Source organism: Mauremys reevesii, linkage group 7 (genome assembly GCF_016161935.1).
Source record: "Mauremys reevesii isolate NIE-2019 linkage group 7, ASM1616193v1, whole genome shotgun sequence".
In the NCBI taxonomy this organism is placed as follows: Eukaryota; Metazoa; Chordata; order Testudines; family Geoemydidae; genus Mauremys; species Mauremys reevesii.
Genome location: NC_052629.1, coordinates 47,799,942 through 47,817,888, shown reverse-complemented (window position 1 = coordinate 47,817,888; position 17,947 = coordinate 47,799,942). Strand labels below are relative to the sequence as shown.

At 41.8% G+C, this 17,947-nt stretch overlaps 1 protein-coding gene across 5 annotated transcripts in view; it reads right to left on the bottom strand.

Moving 5' to 3' along the window:
- Positions 1-4,069: 4,069 nt before the first annotated feature.
- Positions 4,070-17,947, bottom strand: part of RHOBTB1 (Rho related BTB domain containing 1) — a 76,815-nt gene continuing 62,937 nt past the window's right edge. For 4 of the 5 annotated variants that reach the window (XM_039482652.1, XM_039482649.1, XM_039482651.1 and 1 more), the window contains 4 exons: positions 13,999-14,149; positions 11,574-11,662; positions 9,349-9,454; positions 5,439-6,632 (listed from right to left, as the gene is read on the bottom strand). In XM_039482652.1, the coding sequence (XP_039338586.1) occupies positions 6,463-6,632; positions 9,349-9,454; positions 11,574-11,662; positions 13,999-14,149 (516 nt within the window). In that variant the 3' untranslated portion in view covers positions 5,439-6,462. Of the gene's footprint in view, positions 4,702-5,438; positions 6,633-9,348; positions 9,455-11,573; positions 11,663-13,998; positions 14,150-17,947 lie in introns of those variants that run through there. The other variant, XM_039482650.1, reaches the window with a different exon arrangement.

The following is a 17,947-nucleotide window of genomic DNA, read 5'->3' as shown; positions in this document are numbered from 1 at the left end:
GATACAGACAATAGAATTTTCAGCTTCAATGGGCTACAGCAGAGATAATTAGAATGCTTAACACTCATACCTGTAACACCATGTAATCCACACTAAATGGCCATAACAGCTTCAAAAAATTAATCCCCCAAGGGAATACAGAATTCATTTTTTTAATTTTTTTTTTTTAGTTAGAAGTAAGAAAGTCAGACAAAGAATAAAATCTTCTCGTGAGTATCATCAGCCACTTTCTTATCCAGAAACTTCAAAACAGCAGAAAGCAGAGGAGGAGGAGAAAACTACATTGGTATTTCTCCAAAGTGGATGGTCAGACCAGTAGAATAAAGTGGTGCTAAACCTTGGCCACTGTGCATAATTGCTGAAGCATGCAACTGCAATCTGGAAGGGGAGAGTTCTATTCCAAAGCTTTAGGAAGCAGAAACCTGGTTTAATGTCTTTATATTATTGTTCCACACACTTACTACCATCATCCATGTCTTCGTAATTTCAAGGTTAGACTGTTGTGCAATGTGCTGTTTGTGGGGCTACACAATGACAAGAAAATGGGGCTCTGGGACCTGCACTGTTTACCATTGAGTTGCCAAATAGATTTTAAAAGTGTCTTTTTTTGTTCTGTTTAGAGAGTACCTACTGCAATGGTCCATGCCTGGGTTTCCTAGGTGCAATGGTAATACACAAATAAATAATAATGCTAGATCCCCCTCCATAGAACAGAACAGCCAGCAGGGAATTTGCTATCAGGATCCTGGGGCTCTGGAATACCTTTCTGATCTTGGGTCAAAATAGCCCAAATTTATGAACTTTCATGTTATAGGGCCCATTTAGTCCACCAGGCCTTTAAAGAGAGCTATGGGAGATTGAAGTAGTGTGGAGTTGTCATTTGTATTCAGAGCTGCTGCATGGCAGGAGAGTGAGCTGGTTGAACTGTCTACCTGGCATTGTCATTTCAACTGGCAGGGCACTCAGAATCTGTGCATGGAGTATTTTATTGTTCAAAATAATTTCACCTGTATCACGTAGGACGATGGCCACATGGTCTTTCTACAAAAGCAACTGAAATGCTACACTACATAAAGGAAAAAGCAAGTTTTCTATCACAAACCAAACTAACTTCTTTCCCTGCATCTCAGGGAAAGATTGAGATTTGTCAGTTTGACATTCTACACAGCTTTACAGTCCTTGGGTTTATTGACAATCCTCTTGCATCTTCTTATGTTCACATTTTCTTCTTAGCCTCCTACAGTATGGATCCAAAGTCTGTCAGATTTCTTCCAGAACATAAGGTATTATGGAAGCAATAAGTAGTGAGTGGACTGAAGTGCAGGTATTAATATGGCAGAGCCTCCACCATTGTGGTTTCCAGTGCAAAGCGATCTGTGACATGAGCTATGTGCTCCTAGCTGAAGGCAAAGGCACATATAGCAAATTATATCACTACAGAACCTGAATATTGCTGGTACAACACTGTTTCTCATCCTGGACTCTGTACACAGCTTAAACTTCTGTTAACAGGCTTCAGTCACTGTGAACAGATTGTAAAGTGTTAATGCTGTTCTTGGCATCTTAAAGCCAAAATGATTTGGTATATCAATTTCAATGGGAATTGTGTCTGTATGAGGACTGGACCCATTAAAACAATGAAAATTACCAAATCATTTTTAGTAAGTGAAAAAAAGTCAAGCAAGAGCCATGAGTGATATGAAGCCATTGTTAACGTAATCTCATCACATAGGTCATATACATTGCAACCCACAGGAACTAAACATTGACCATTCACCTATGAAGTTGAAATATGGGCAGACAGCATAGGTCTGAGGCCTGCTCTTTCATCTGAAAGCAAGGCAGCAACTTCCTCAGGAGCCCATGGTTCCTAAGGCATCCTGAGATGACCTGAAGTATTCATCATCATAGAGTTTAGGCAATAAAGCAGACATAATTCAGCATGGTATATTGCTACTTAATGCTATGAGCTGGAAGGAGGAAGAGCTGACTTACAGGCCAAGATTTTGCAAGCTTTCTCAGTCTAACTACACAACACTCAAACAATGAGAAACGCTCATTTTACAAACAGGATGGTCTCTAGGACGTGTTGTTTCTCATTCAGAAGGAAACACAAAACTGTAACACTTTGGTAACTTGTTTGAACACTATGGTAAGCAAGGTTGTGCCTTTTTACTCCTCTTTTATACCGCAGGCCCCTCCCCCCACATTAAGATCAAGTTTTCGATCAGCCATGTTACTTAAATCAAACAATAAGAATGGGAGCCTACATTACTCTCCCCTCCAATGTAACCTTTATAGTACATCTACATATTTAATATGCTGTCAGCTCATAGACTCTAAGGTCAGAAGGGACCATTATGATCATCTAGTCTGACCTCCTGCACAATGCAGGCCACAGAATCCTACCCATCCACTTCTATAACAAACCCCTAACCTATGTCTGAGTTATTGAAGTCCTCAAATTGTGGTTTGAAGACCTCAAGCTGCAGAGACTCCTCCAGCAAGTGACTCATGCCCCACGCTGCAGAGGAAGGCGAAAAACCTCCAAGGCCTCTGCCAATCTGCCCTAGAGGAAAATTCCTTCCCGACTCCAAATATGGCGATCAGTTAAACCCTGAGCATGTGGGCAAGACTCACCCGCCAGCACCCAGGAAAGAATTCTCTGCAGTAACTCAGATCCCGTCCCATCTAACATCCCATCACAGACCACTGGGCATACTTACCTGCTGATAATCAAAGATCAATTGCCAAAATTAATGGCCAAATTTAGGCTATCCCATCCATAAACTTTTCAGCTGCCTTTATTAACATGGGTTCTGATCCAATGCCCATTAAAGTCAATGGGGCTCTAAATTTAATGGACATGGCGGATTAGGCCTGCGAGGAACAAAGGAAATAAAGTAGAGTTGTAGCTGTGGCACTGTAGTCTAGTTCATCCTATGTCTTAGTAATAGATCTTCTTACAAAGGGCCTACTGCTCACACTGAAGCAGTGGCAAAACTCACATTGACCACAGTGGGAGCAGGACTAGCTCCAAAGTGCAGATTTCTGAGTCACGATGAGTTTTCTCAAAATTATTTCTATATTTTACAACACTAATAGGTAAACCCCCTTCTGTTTTATGGCGAGTCACATCCAGATTATTTACCAGGAGTCTAAAGGGCTATGAATTATTAAAAACAATCAGCAACAACAGGAGCACACTTTAGTGGTTTTGTCTACACATTACTGTTTAAGCATAATCAGGGTGGCATTGTTTCTGTTGCCACATTATTCTTCTCTTACTGAATATGTTACCTAAATTCTAATCTCAAATTCAAGGGAAAAAATTCTTGCTTCATAAATCAAATTATTATGACATGTAGTATTCATAAATTAGCACTTTAACTAAGAACATTGAGTGCTGAAAGTGATTATTTTCAATGCCATTGGTATTGTCTAATAGCTTTAAACAAAATATGAACAAGGCACGCTTCATGCATCATCTTGCAAGTTCTCTAAAAAAATGTAACTTTTTAGCTTTGTCAATTTAACTGCATAGATCTATCAAGAGGAATTGTTGCTACAAGTTCACTAACTTGTAATTAGAGATTTTTCTTGTTGAAGAATATCTGCTAGTGGAAACCAGCTAAAGAAAAGTAGTCAATTTAGCAAGCTCATAGTATACATAATAAAAACAAAACAAAACGCCAACCAACCAAAATCCCAACAAGAACTCCTGGTGTCTCTTCCTGTTTTCTGTCACAGAGTTTGCTTTTCATCGCACAGGTGACAGTATGGTGATTATGTATTAGGAACAGTGTGAAAAAGTGACAGGAAAATGTTTGGTTTGTAGCTTTATATTAAGTGACAAGCACCTACCATATTCTTTTTTCCAATCAATAAATACAAATGCAATTGGCTCTCCTATAACATTCTGAACTGTAAATTTTGATATGCCATGTGATCACAAATTCAATACACTGTTTTGTTAAACATATTTTACTACTATTGAATGTTGACAAATACCATAAAAAAGTGAAGCACTTTATACAGTATTTAGAAAGCTGATTCAAAGAACTGGGAGACATTTTATAACTAAACAGTTTTATTGACTTTTTTTTTCAAAATAAAAAACACAAATAACCACCAAGATTAAAGGCCATAGACAGCATTAACCAAATGAACCAGCCACTTGGTTATAGTAGCCGATAACTAATACAACTGGATATTATTGCATATAACCCCAGGTTCATTTATCTATCCATTACAGTTTGGCAAAATTACAATCATACAGTAGCTTTGGTTATGTAAAACCTAATAGCAATACTTATTAAACATGATCTGTTAACATTTTATGACTGAACAGATGTTAATTCCAGCCTAGTCTTGATATTTATTCACTCATTTTTTCATCCCTCCACAATTTACAATACTACTGGCCAGGAATTAATGCGGATAAACTTGCAGCCATCCTTTCTCTATAGCCCTTCCTTATCACGGTACAGTGATAAATCTTGTAGGTGATGGAGTCTGTTACCTGTTTTCTTTACAGGAGTCTCTTCAGCACCCACGCTAAGCAGCTTCTACCACCCTAGGGTGGCATCTCCCAAGAACAGGCTCTGACTTGAAGCTGAGTATTTGGAAGTATGTATGGCTTTCAGTCTGAAACCTTTCCTTCCTGACTCCCAGCACTGGGGTTTGAACTTACTGCCTTGTCTATTAATACAGGAAAAATAAAAATCAAAAGCTTTTCACATTAGTATGCTGAGCTGCCTGCAGAAAACAGCATTAACAAAACTGATAACATAATACTACCTCAATTACAGAACTGTGCCTGAGACACTTCATAGGCCTGCATATGCTTTACAGTATAATTTTAGAAGTGTTTTAGTTTGGTCTTTTCAAAGCACCCCCAGCCTGATATTTTTCTAATGCACCAGTGTAAGTTCAGAGTGACAGTCATTAGAAAATTATAAACCCAAAGGAAATTTCAAAACACTGGATGTTCTTTCCCCCTCCTACCATTTAACAATGCGGGGATTTTTATACACAGACTCCAGCTTTGTGCTTTCTTCGAATATCTGCTTCCAGAAGGAATGTAATCTAATTTAAAATATCATTCTTCATTTGCACGATGCTACATCAACAATAGAGGAATGTATCTACTTGTTTGCACAGCCTTTCATTTGCATAACTCCTGTAGAGGCAAAAAGGAGTTTTGAAAGAGGAATGACTGCAGAATTAGGCTCTCAAAGAGTAACCAACATTTCTAGACATTTCGCCGCCCCAAGCACGGCGGCATGCCACGGGGGGTGCTCTGCCAGTCGCCAGTCCTGCAGCTCCGGTGGACCCCCCGCAGGCGTGCCTGCAGAGGGTCCGCTGGTCCCGCAGCTCCACCGAAGCCGCGGGACCAGCGGACCCTCCGCAGGCATGCCGCCAAAGGCTGCCTGCCTGCCGCCCTCCCAGTGACCGGCAGAGCGCCCCCTGCAGCATGCCGCCCCAAGCACACGCTTGGCGTGCTGGGGCCTGGAGCCGCCCCTGAACCAACTATAATACAGTAATTCCAAGACTACCAGCATATTTGCTTTTTGTATTCAGATCCATACTGAGTTTGCCCTGGATAAAGATATAAATTAATAAGCCCTTCTAATGATTTTAAAATTATCCTCTTCAATCTAGACCTTTAAAACCTCTGAATACTTAGAATCACTAGATTTCACATGCCCCATATAACCATAATTCTATGCACTTACATGGCAAATATTAGAAATACATGTTCCTGCAGCTGAACAGGTAATCATACTGCCTATTATTCAATTGAAGAAAGATCAAATGCTCTATAACTTGCAGTTATTTGATCTTATTATAACCCTTTACTTTAGAAAGAAGAAATAACCATCTAATTATGTTATGAGTGCATAGAACGTAGGGACAAAAACTGGTCGCCTAGTAGAAGCTTATTTTTAACTAAGGTGATAATTTTCACTGGGTACTTTTAAATTGGTCACTTAAGACAGAATGTTATCTATTAAGAGGGCATGTTAGTTTATATTTCGCTGTACTCACATAAGAAAAATAGTTAAAATCTAATTACAAAGCTGCTATGTGGTTATTTTGTGGTCTGTAAAATAAAGTTATACCCCTGAATTTTTATTTAAACAAAATACACAAGATAGTATAAAAATATTTCCCAATGTAGAGTTTGAAACATTAATGCTGGATTTGTTTTTGTATAAAAAGAAATGTAATAATGGTGCTTATTTTGCTTACTAACGAAAAATATACATATCAGTTTAAGGAACTATTCCAGGCTCACTATAGCTGAGCTTGTGCTTTTGACCCTAAAAATGATAAATGCAAAACATGGAATAAAATCAGTGCCGGGAACCTGAACTACATCTTATTTCTAACAATAAGACTAATTTTAGAGCAGTGTTATAATTACACCATTGTAGTGTTTACATGTATTTGCTTTGCTCAGGCAACTACAGCAGAGGAATTCCAGAAGCACCACTTCCGTTTTGAATGATGTTTATTCAGTGCAATATCTTCCTTTTCTCTTTCCTTTTTAACACGCTGGTAGTGATCTTCTTCCTTTAAGTACCATACAGGAGGCCAGCGATGTCTCTCAAAATATTCTTGATTATCTGATTTTAAAAAAAAAGTAATAAGATACTTAGATACTAAAACTGGGACACAAATAAAGTAGGACATGTAAGACATTTATTTACCTTGGTTAACTCACTAGCCTTTCTGTGCCTCAGTTTAACCACCAGCAAAATGGACATAAGGATACTCACCTGTCTCAGTGCAATGCTGTTATGGATTAACTAAATGTTTGTAAAGTGCTGAGAGGCTCAGATGAAAGCAGCTTAAGCAAAGAACACTGTTTATTTTACACTATTCTGTCATAGAACAATACATTCAGACACCAAATATATTTTTTGAGGCGAAGCACAGGGAGACGTTCATGCCATTCTTAGTGCAGTTGATAGGAGTTATATATGTAAGTCTTGGTCAATGAGGCAGAAGGAGGATTCTAAGGCCTGGTCCACACTAGGACTTTAATTCGAATTTAGCAGCGTTAATTCGAATTAACCGTGCACCCGTCCACACCACGAAGCTATTTAATTCGACATAGAGGGCTCTTTAGTTGGACGTCTGTACTCCTCCCCGACGAGGGGAGTAGCGCTAAATTCGACATGGCCATGTTGAATTAGGCTAGGTGTGGACGGAAATCGACCTTAGTAGCTCCGGGAGCTATCCCACAGTGCACCACTCTGTTGACGCTCTGGACAGCAGTCCGAGCTTGGATGCTCTGACCAGCCACACAGGAAATGCCCCCGGAGGGAGAACCTCTCTCAGTACCAGCGCTCACACAGCGAACGGGAGGACAGGTGGCGTCAAGAGGACCAGCAGGCGACTCAAACGCTGCTTGGACTAATGAGGGAGCAAACGGACACGCTCCGGCGCCTTGTGGATGTTCTGCAGGACCGCAGGCAGGAGGACAGAGCCCCCCTTCAGTGTATCTGCAACCGCCCTCCCCCGCCACAAAGTCCCATACCCACCTCACCCAAAATAACCAGAAGGAGGGGCGCCAGGGGCCGTGAAAACTGTCACTGCACCCCAGCAGAGTGCTCAAGTACCCAAAAGCTCTCATACCCTAAATTTTGAGAAATCCTTCCCTTCCTGACTCACCCAAGCCCAAATCCCAGTTTCATCCCCTGTCTAGTTAATTATTAAAAATCCTTTGCTGTTAATTACTGTTTCCCTCATGTTTTTTTACAGAAGACTGTGTTTGAAGGGGTGGGGAAGGGGGTTGGTAATTGCATAGGACGGTCACCTTTACCAGGGTACAGACACGGGGGCAGGATCAGCAGCAGGTCACACACACAGTGCAGTCAGTAGGCACCCTGGTCAGTATGGGAGGTGGTTTCCAGGTTCTGTGTGGGTGGGGGGGGACGTGACTTTGTAGCAGGGGAGGGCAGTTACAGATCTTATGCAGCGGTCCTTGTCCTGGACCGCAGAGTCATGCAGCAGAGGAATCTGTATCCGTCCTCCTCCGCCACAAGGTCACATAGCCCCTGCACACAGAATCCCAAAAAGGAGGGATGGCAGGCTCTGTTGAAACAACCAGTCTAGCACTGCGGACCGCTCTAGGAGCAGGAGCCTGTCATTCCTCGAGTTTAGAGGCGGTCTTTACATCACTGCACACCCTACGCAGCACAGTCTGCGTCCCAGTTTCAACCCTTTAACGCAAAGTCATTAATAAAGAAACGTTTGTTAAGTAACAATGGAACATGTATTTTATTTTTACACGTGTGTTGGAAGTGGGGGAAGCGGGGTGGATGGGGTATGTAACTGCAGATGCTAGTCAACAGCAACTTGGTAAAGAAACAGGGGCAGGTTCAGCTTCTCTGTAAAGAAACTGAACAGTCACAGGTCACGCTGCTCGCTGCTTCCTGGTACTTGAAGAGTTCCTTGTCGCTGTCCAAGGTGCCTGTATAGGGCTTCATGAGCCAGGGCATTAGCGGGTAGACTGGGTCCCCGAGGATCACTATAGGCATCTGCACATCCCCAACAGTTATTTTGTGGTCCGGGAAGAAACTACCTTCCTGCAGGTGTCTAAACAGACCACAGTTCCTGAAAACACGCGCATCATGAATCTTGCCTGGCCACCCGACGTTGATGTTGGTAAAACGTCCCCTATGGTCCACCAGTGCTTGCAGCACCATTGAAAAGTAGGCCCGATTTCTCAGCAGCTGACTGTGGAAGAGGTGGACGATAAGGTGCGAGGAGGTGAAAACGGCCATAACTGCAGGGGGCTCCATGCTCGCAGTGCTGTGGCGTCCGCGCTGTCACTGACCAGAAAAGTGCACAAACAGATTGCCCGCAGGCGCTTTCGGGGAGGGAGGGCGTGATTGACGGTTCAATGATGACAGTTACCCAAAACCACCCTCGACACATTTTTTCCCCCAGCAGGCAGTGGGGGCTCTACCCAGCATTCCAATGGGCAGCGGGGACTGCGGGATAGCTTCCCACAGTGCACCTCTTCCAAAGTCGACGCTGGCCCCGTTAGTGTGGACTCACAAAGTCGAATTAGTGTCCTTAGTGTGGATACACAAATTCGACTTCGTAAGGTCGATTCCACAAATTTGAATTAAGTTGAATCGAACTACTCTTGTAGTGTAGACATACCCTAACTCTTTGGTTACCTGATCAGAAGAAGAACTCAAGATGGAAAGAACATGAGGTTTCCATCATAGTTTAGTTGAGCTAATTCACTTGTTCATGTTCAAAGGACAGAAAGAAAAAAGAAAACAGGTCAGGAAAAGATGGGGGGAAAGTTGAAGATGGTCTTACCTGGAGATTTTGCTTTTATTTCTTTGCGGAATTTGGAGCAAACACTGTTGTAATTGGTGCAGATGTAGTGCAAGCACCACGCTGCCAGCTGATTAGCATTGTGAAACTACAAGCAAAGACAGACAGTTTACATTTCCTGATACTACTGGTCATCTTGCACAAAAGCTACAAGTTAAGGCCAGCGTGATCCCTATCCTGCCATGCTCTCAGCATTGGGGATTATTGCATTATACTCAGCAGAGACTGAGCAGCTGCTCAGAGGATGCTTCTTGCTGCACCATGTGGATTTAAAGTTACTGTTCCTTTTACACAAAAATCCACTGGCACAGTCAGTGGTCAAAATGGGATTGTCAGTGGGAGTAGCTGAGTTAGGGTTCTAACTCTTTCTGCAATGTGGTGAGCACCTCCTGAGAGATGTGAACAGCTTCAACTTTATTTCACTTCAATGGGAGTTAAAGGCCCTTAGCATCTGGCAGGAGGCTCTCAGTATCTCATAGGATTGGGATCTAACTGTGATCCTATGCACTTAAACCTAGGTTTGCAGCAGCCATCAAGTTACTACAAATCTTACCCTGTAGTAAGTAACTCCCCAGAGAAGTGTTCTCAGTGATAGAGCTTAAGGCACTGTTGAAAGCACAGTACAAAGCCTGGAACAGGCAGCCTGCTCATAAGAAAGTAGAGCTATAATATGAGTCAGATTGGTAAAGCATGTGCATCTATTTGGCATTCTGATTGCCTGTTTAAAACCTTAACATGGCGTAAACACTTCACATTGTTGTATGGCACAGATCAAATCATAACAGGATTTGAACTTATGACTTCTGTACCCAACCACCACCCCAACAATCCCCATAGTTTAGCAGAACTAGCATTCTTTTCTCGGAAGAAATTAAGAACCAGGTTAGTAAGAGTGTTATGGGTCCAGACAGAGCTGAAAGCAGATGATGGGACGCTTGCAGTGGCCAGTAGGCACTACATGCCGGTCATGAAAGCAAGGGTTTAATAGCACAGGCAGAAGCCAGACCTAGTCATTAGGGTGTTTTGAAGAATCATTTGTGCACTGTAATACTTTTTTCTAACTTTGGCTGGGTGGTGTTGGTGGCCTGTGATATACAGGAGGTCAGCCTAGATGATTTGATGGTCCCTTCAGGCCTTAAACTCTATAACTCAATTTCTGATATAACAAGTAAAATATCTTTTACTACCGCATCCCTGAAGAAACCATATTGCAACAGTCCTTTAGGAATACACAGTCACATATTTAAAAACAAGGAGCGCAGGCAGAGAAGTGATGTGATTGAATGTAAGGTAGCCTGATGGGCAATTTGCTCAGAGTCACAAAGGAATGGCTCGGTGTTGCAGATATGTCCCCCTTGAGGGTGGCCACTTAGGCCATGTCTACACTGCACTTTTGTTGCTCGGGGGTGTGAAAAAAACATCCCTCTGAACGACAAAAGTTTTGATGATGAAAAACGCCGGTGTGGACAGTGCTTCGTCGGTGGGAGATGATCTCCCGCTGACAAAGCTACCGCTCCTCATTGGAGGTGCTTTTATTTTGTCACCAGGAGAGCTTTCTCCTGCTGACAAAGAGCAGCTACACTGCGCATGTTACAATGGCCTGACTGCAGCAGCACAACCGCGCCGCTGTAAGATGTGCAGTGTAGCCATAACCTAACTCTGCCCTCGCAATGCAGGACAGGTACTACATTCATAGCAACCTAATGGAGAAAGATTTAAGGGGCATATAGGCATAAAATGGTGACACTCACTGAGAATGCCTGAGTGGAGAAAGCTAGAGAGCTTTATTCATGGGATTTCAGGGCATGAGACACAAGGCTGGAGACACTGGGCTCTGCCACCTTACAGAGGCTTCCCCACAAGTAAAAACTGAAATATGTATTTGATAGACACAAAACTAAGCCTCAATATATAGAGCCTGATTTCTCAACTGATGTGGAGAAGGTAAATCTGTTCTTCAAAGGCCATTAAACATTTTAAAAGATACAGTGTTATTATCTCAGCAATTAAGTTTTAAAAATTAAGATGCTGAGAAGCCTGAGTACAGTACGATAACTGTGGTCCCTCAATTCTTTTCAGTGGAAACAAGGGGTTCTTTGTTTGAAAGACTTTATTTATGCAGATATAATGCTCAACACCATCATTTTTCAGACTACTGCAATTGGGCAGAATGCCTTTAAAAAGGTTAAAAATCAGTCACTACTAACCTGGGCCAATTCCAAATAGGAGAGTACTTCACCATCTATGCCAATGCCATTCCCTGAGGCTTTAGTCAGCTCCTGCACAGCATGCTGCTCTGTTAAAGTAGAAAACTAATAGCTGACACTGTAAAAATACATATTTCAGGGTAACATTATTTATAAATGCAGTTCATTTAGGAAACCAAGAACCAAAGAATGTGTGTGTTAGCATGAAAGAGAAATATAGCAACTACTTCATCAGCAGCAGATCCATTCGGATTTCTGATCAGAGTCAGAGCTGGCGTAAGCAGGTGCAGCTCCATTGTGGTCTCTGGAGTTGCCCTCATATATCTAGGAGTAGATCCCCAGCCAACAGAGCTAGGACAGTTTACACTAGCTGAGGATTTGCCCGCTAAGTGTAAATATGTCCTTTTGGACACACAGATCTTGCATGTGCTTATGTTTATGCAATAATCGCTCCAGATTCCCTAGTAGTTAGAAACCTTGGATTCCCTATAAAGGATACCTCTGAGTAAGTGCTGTTCCCAACCTGCTCTAGAACAAAGTCCAGGTACTACGCAGAATCAAACCCCCCCCCCCATTGTTATGGTTTGGCTCTATTAATGAAGAAATTAATAATGACAGCAAAGTTCACTTTGAGTCTTCTCAGGAGTGGCTGCTCCTATGGTTCCCCCCTTAGGAATGCTCAGCCTCCAGAATACACCCTCTCTCCTCAGAGAGCCACCCCTGGTTTCTTGTATCTAGGTGAGGTAAGCCACCTGCCTCAGTAAGTCAGCAGAACCCACTTACCCCTTTCCCAGAAGGATCAACATCTGATAATAGGATGGAGTGTGTGCCAGGATGACTGGCCCCTCTGAGAAGTATCGGGGTCCAGTGCACCATTACCTGCTGCCCAGCTGGGATTAATGAGAGGCACCTTGGCTTTATAAAAAGGAGTGGGTACAGCTGCAGGTGGTTCTTGGCAGATGCCTGCAGACACTCTAGGGAGTAAGAAGGCTCCTTCTGGCCCTGAATTAGCAGGGGAAAGACCTGTGGAAAAGGCCAAACTCCAGGCAAGAGATGCTGGGAGAGCAGGAAGACAGACCCTCAGGAGGAGGGGGTATGCCCAGCCTGGGTCTGGGTTGAAAGAAAGGAACTTTAAGGAGAGGACTGACCCTCGGGGGGAGGGTCTGGGTGCTGATGAAACTGGGCTGATGAATTTGTAGGTTTGAATTCTGTTTTGAAAGACTTTGTGCAGGACTTAATAAATGAGACCCCAGAAGGGGGAGTGGTTTGAATATCTCAACAATGTGGACTTCTAAAAGGAGCCTGAGTGAACAGGGAACTGAGACAAGCCTCATCAGAGCCACACTTGGCCAGAAGGGGGTGCAACAGAGCAGGCATTCCTTCTGACAGAATGTTAGAGACAACCACAGCTGGCCTGATTCAAATCCATTGTGTGCAATCATAGCAATGGGACAAAAAGTAGCCTTTGAATTCACAGTAAATATTTCACTAAATGAGACAGAATAAGATGTTCTTACCATTAAAAGCACATTTGTTCCACAAATGCTGAGAAGGATAACTACATAAGGCCCCACAAAAACTTTGGGAGGAGCAGGGCCTAAGTTAGTTCTGTAATGCTGTCAACAATTGAATGTCTTGTTGCACAACTTAAAGCTACCTGAGGGCTTGGGTACATGACACTCAAGAAAATGACTAAAATTCATTTTGTGAATTTGTTCAACTTGGTCTTCCCATCTCTCAGAATCTCCACCCTCTTTTGGTATGATATTAGGAAACAGAAAAAAAAAATCACTATCTAGAAGTTTGGTGCATGTGGATTTAGTATTAAAGTATCCCAGGCTGCTGTTCTGGTCTAACTTAAAGATGGAAAAGTTGATTTTCTTGAAATTATGCATGTGGAGCCCCCCTGTCTACAGCAGAATAACTAACTGACTCTAGTTTGGGCAGTAAAAATAGATCTGGACAGCACTCTACAAAGAGTTTGAATCAGATCAATTTTAAATTGGTTCAGTTATTATGGTCTCTAAATGGATTTTATCATGGAAAGCCTAGTTCATTACAATGGAAAGCTTAGTGTCCCTACTGTTTTGCTGCAAGTTAAGAATAATAGAATGGACATTATGAATTGCAGACATTATATTAATGCTGAAGAGAAGGTTTTCACTTCCTATTTCTAATGTATGGAACATTTTAAAAGGACTGCATTAATTTAGCACAAGTCCTAGAGAGTGGAAAGAGAAAGACAAGTACATTTTTTTAAAAGTGAAAGTACCATATTGTAACACAATTTGGCTTTCTATAAAAGAACGGCATTTCTTTCCTTCAGCATTCATGGCAAAAAAAATTGTATATGTTAAAAAAATCACTAAGAAGTAATACAGCAGTCCATGAAGGCATTGCACCTGCAAAGCGTCAGAATCCTTACCTGCCAGTGCAACCAAGTGTGGGAGGCAAAATCTGTTTGCCAGTGCAATTAATTCAAGCATGTCCAACTCCTGACTCGATGATAATTGCTTGGTATACAAATAATCCAGAACTGCCTGCATAGAAGTCTTGTTTATGTTGGGAAGAACAACCTGGAAAAAGGTATTTTAAAAAATGTTCTCTAGTGAAAGATATGTAGTCAAGCACTTAGCGCATACAGGCCATATGCGTCCTCTCCCACCTTGCTATCCTTTTCCCTTCTGTCATGTTTTTGAAATATAGTAATATATTAGAGAGAGACTCCACATTAAATTTAAAGCTCAAGAGCTATCAACAAATCTGTCAGATTCTAGTTACGTATGTACATGAAAGTCAGATCCTCAGCCAGTTTAAATGTATGCAGCTCCACCGAAGGTAATGTAAGTTGCACCAGCAGATCATCTGGGCCACACCTTTAAAAAGTGGGACTGTTTGATGTCAGAGCAGTTACCAGTAAAGATCAATGGCTGGTATGGTAATATTTCATGGCTATCAATAAAGCAACCACTTTTTCTTTATAAACAGTGTAGCTGTCACTGCAGTTTTGAATACTGTCTGGAATATTAGAGTTGTTTCTTACTTGTATAGACTCAGGTGCACAGGGGCAGTCAGTGGGTTATTGCCAAATAAGTCCCAGAGCTGCATCCCCATAGTCCATTGTGAAAACATATATACCTTGAATAATGAAGCCTAAGTCCCTATGATGCACAATCTTTTCAACAGCAATCAGATAATGGCACTAAGAAAAGAAATGCCAATGCTTTGGGCAGGGATATTTTGGAGAACATGCAGTAAGACAACTAACAGATAGAAAAATCATTAAAACAAAAAATAGTTACAAACAGGGATTAATGTACTTCAGTCTGATTGATCAGAAGTGATCCTGGCTTATGGTTATATTTGTATCATCAACACTGGTTAAAGCTTTCTATTTTCCTATCCAAAGTCACATACACCGAGGCACTCCATAAAAAACTCAAATATTGGTTAGCCTAAAGGATGGAGAAAAATACACAGAAGCCTTGTGAGCAGGTTGTTCCTTTATGGCTTTGGACCATTTGTCAGTATTAGCTAATTGGTGCCCCTAATATAAATACTATTGAGCTAAAAACAATTCAGAAAATATTCTTCTACTGCTAATTATTTTTCAATAGCTAGCAGTACTACTTTTTCTACAAGGATTGCTTTCGATAGCTCTAATTTGCATCTCCATTGCTATTACCACTTTCAGTTAATTAATAATGAATGAAAGCGGAGAACAGCAAGGCTGTGGCTGATGCAATACTGATGAATGTAGCCATAGCAGGTGTCAAAAAGGAAGAAAGCCCAACTCCTCCCCAATTAACATAAATATAGGCTGGAATATTTAAGGGGTTTACGTGATTTGGGTGCCCAATTCCCTATCAAGTCAATGGGAGCTGGATGCCTAATTCCCTTACTCTCCTTTTAAAAAATCCCAGCAGTACATTTAAACAGGCATTGAGAATTGTGTTTACTATTTCAACCTTTGTTAGTAATGGCGTACAAACCTTCACACATAAAAGGGACTAAGATAAATTATAGAATAGGGCAATGATTTTCACAAAATGATTAGTGATTTTGGGCACGTCAATTTTTAAGAGCTCCACTTGCAACACTTTAAGGGATCTGGTTTTCAGAAGGTGAGTGATGAGCATTTTCTGAAATTCAGGTACCTTTAAGGATCTCTTAAGTTAGGCAACCGAAATGTCTCACACAAAAAATCACTAGTTACCTGGAAAATATTAGTCCATGATTTTTTTTTAAAGTAGCAAAGCAAAATTAAATTCCCTTGTTTTGCTGTAGGTGAAGAAGAAAATAGAAAAAATAATCTACTCCAGTAAACGAAACACATACAATAGTGGCAAACTTAATGTGTCTGTCCCTGCAGCCACTAGAGGCTGGATCCAAAATTCACTGAAGTCAGTTGCAGCCTTTCAACTCATTTCAATAGGGTTTGGATCAGACCCTTTGTCGTGTGTCATTTGATGAAGCAGCTGCCACATTGGATCTACTGGCTTGTCAGTCCAAATGCAAGTTACACTAAGAAGAGTTGGTTTTTTGTTAACTTGCATATTGACCATTTAGTGCTCATCTTATAAAAATCTGTGTTCTACCTACAGAATTCAGACAAATTTCATTGAGAAGCAAATCATTATGTTTCTGTAAACTAGACCAAGGCAATGTGCTATACACACATTCCAATTTATACTTAAAGCTCTCAGATCCAACTACTATATTGCACAAACTACAGAAAACTAAAGTTTAGTACATTTAAAATATTAAATTGCAAAAGATGAGCTAAGACTATTAAATTTATCATTAGAAATAGGCTTGTGTAAAATGAATATATATTCTTATTGCTATGTATTGCTTACTACAATCGACGTATGTATTTTTAATGACCAACTTGCTGAGTGTGCCTCTGGGGAGGGAACTGTGCTTACAGCTATATTAAAAGTAATGAGAACAATTTAAATAGAACACTGTCTTCTAGAATATTAAATACAAAAAAGTTCAGTTATAACAACACTAAGGGGCATATTTTCCCCCGGATGTTAATGTAAGTCCCATTAATATTAAGATGACAACAACATGACAAAAATCAGGAAATCAATAAATTTGAAAAAAGGACTCTGCAAAGACTGATCCAAACAATCAGCTTAATGCACACACAGCCCTTCCCAAGTGACTGGACTGCCTAAAAGAGGTCTTTGCCATGACCTACTCCACTATGTTGAGACAGTTTACACAGCATCTCATACATGCCCTACACAAGAGAACAAGGAGACTGGATCAGTATTAAGTCCCTAGTTTTTGTCGATATACTGTAAGCCAGGTCCATTCTATTTGTTTAACACATTGGGTTGCATATATAGACTTGTGACACTGACAGACCAGCTGACCTGTGTATGACCCATAACAACTTAACAGGAGGCATTACAATTGTAATCAAGACAATTTACTTGAATGTGAAAGATGCTAAGAGTATTTGTCTATGTTTACAAATATCCTGTTAGAAGTTTAACAAGGTAAACAAATTAGCTTGTAGATACTAATTTCCTTTCCTGGCTTAATTGCCTTACATTATGTATGTGAATGGTTCACTTAGGGTGACCAGATGAGAGACATGAAATATAGGGATGGGGGGGGAGGGGGCACGTGCTGGCAGACCAACAAAACCCAAGAGCAGGCGGCAGAGGAAAAAACAAAAACAAAAGCAAAACAAGAGCTGCCAGAGCATAGGAAAAATTGGTGGGGGTTCAGCACCCACCGGCAGCTCCACACCCTGCTCCCCCACACCATCTCACCTCTGCTGCACCTCCACCTTCCCTGAGCTGGCTGCCACATCCTGCTTCTCCCCCCTCCTTCCAGCACTAGCGCTGCCATACAGCTGAAGGGAGAGGGGAGGAGGAGGAATGCAGTGTGCTTGGGGAAGGGGTGGGGCCAGGGCGCAGATTTGGGGCAGGGATTTGGGGAGGGATCCAATAGGGCAGTGAGGGGGCAGAGCTGGGGACGGGGCCAGAGCGGGAATTTGGGGAGGGATCCAATGGGGGAGGGAGGGGCAGAGTCGGGGCAGGGCCGGGGTAGAGTTGAGGAGGGGGGGGGCGTGAGCCCCCTCCACCTGTGCGCTGGAGGGCAAAATATCGGGACAATTTGCGGGACAAACAAGTAAATATTGGGACAGTCCCGATAAAATCGGGAGGTCTGGTCACCCTAGGTTCACTTAACCTTAATATCAAAGATGTGAGATACTGCGGGAAAACTAATAATATTATCTACATCAGTGGTTTTCAAACTTTTTTTCTGGCGCCCCAGTTGAAGAAGATTGTTGATGCCCCCTGACTCAATGGAGGTGGGGATGAGGGGTTTGTGGGAGGGGCTCAGGGCTG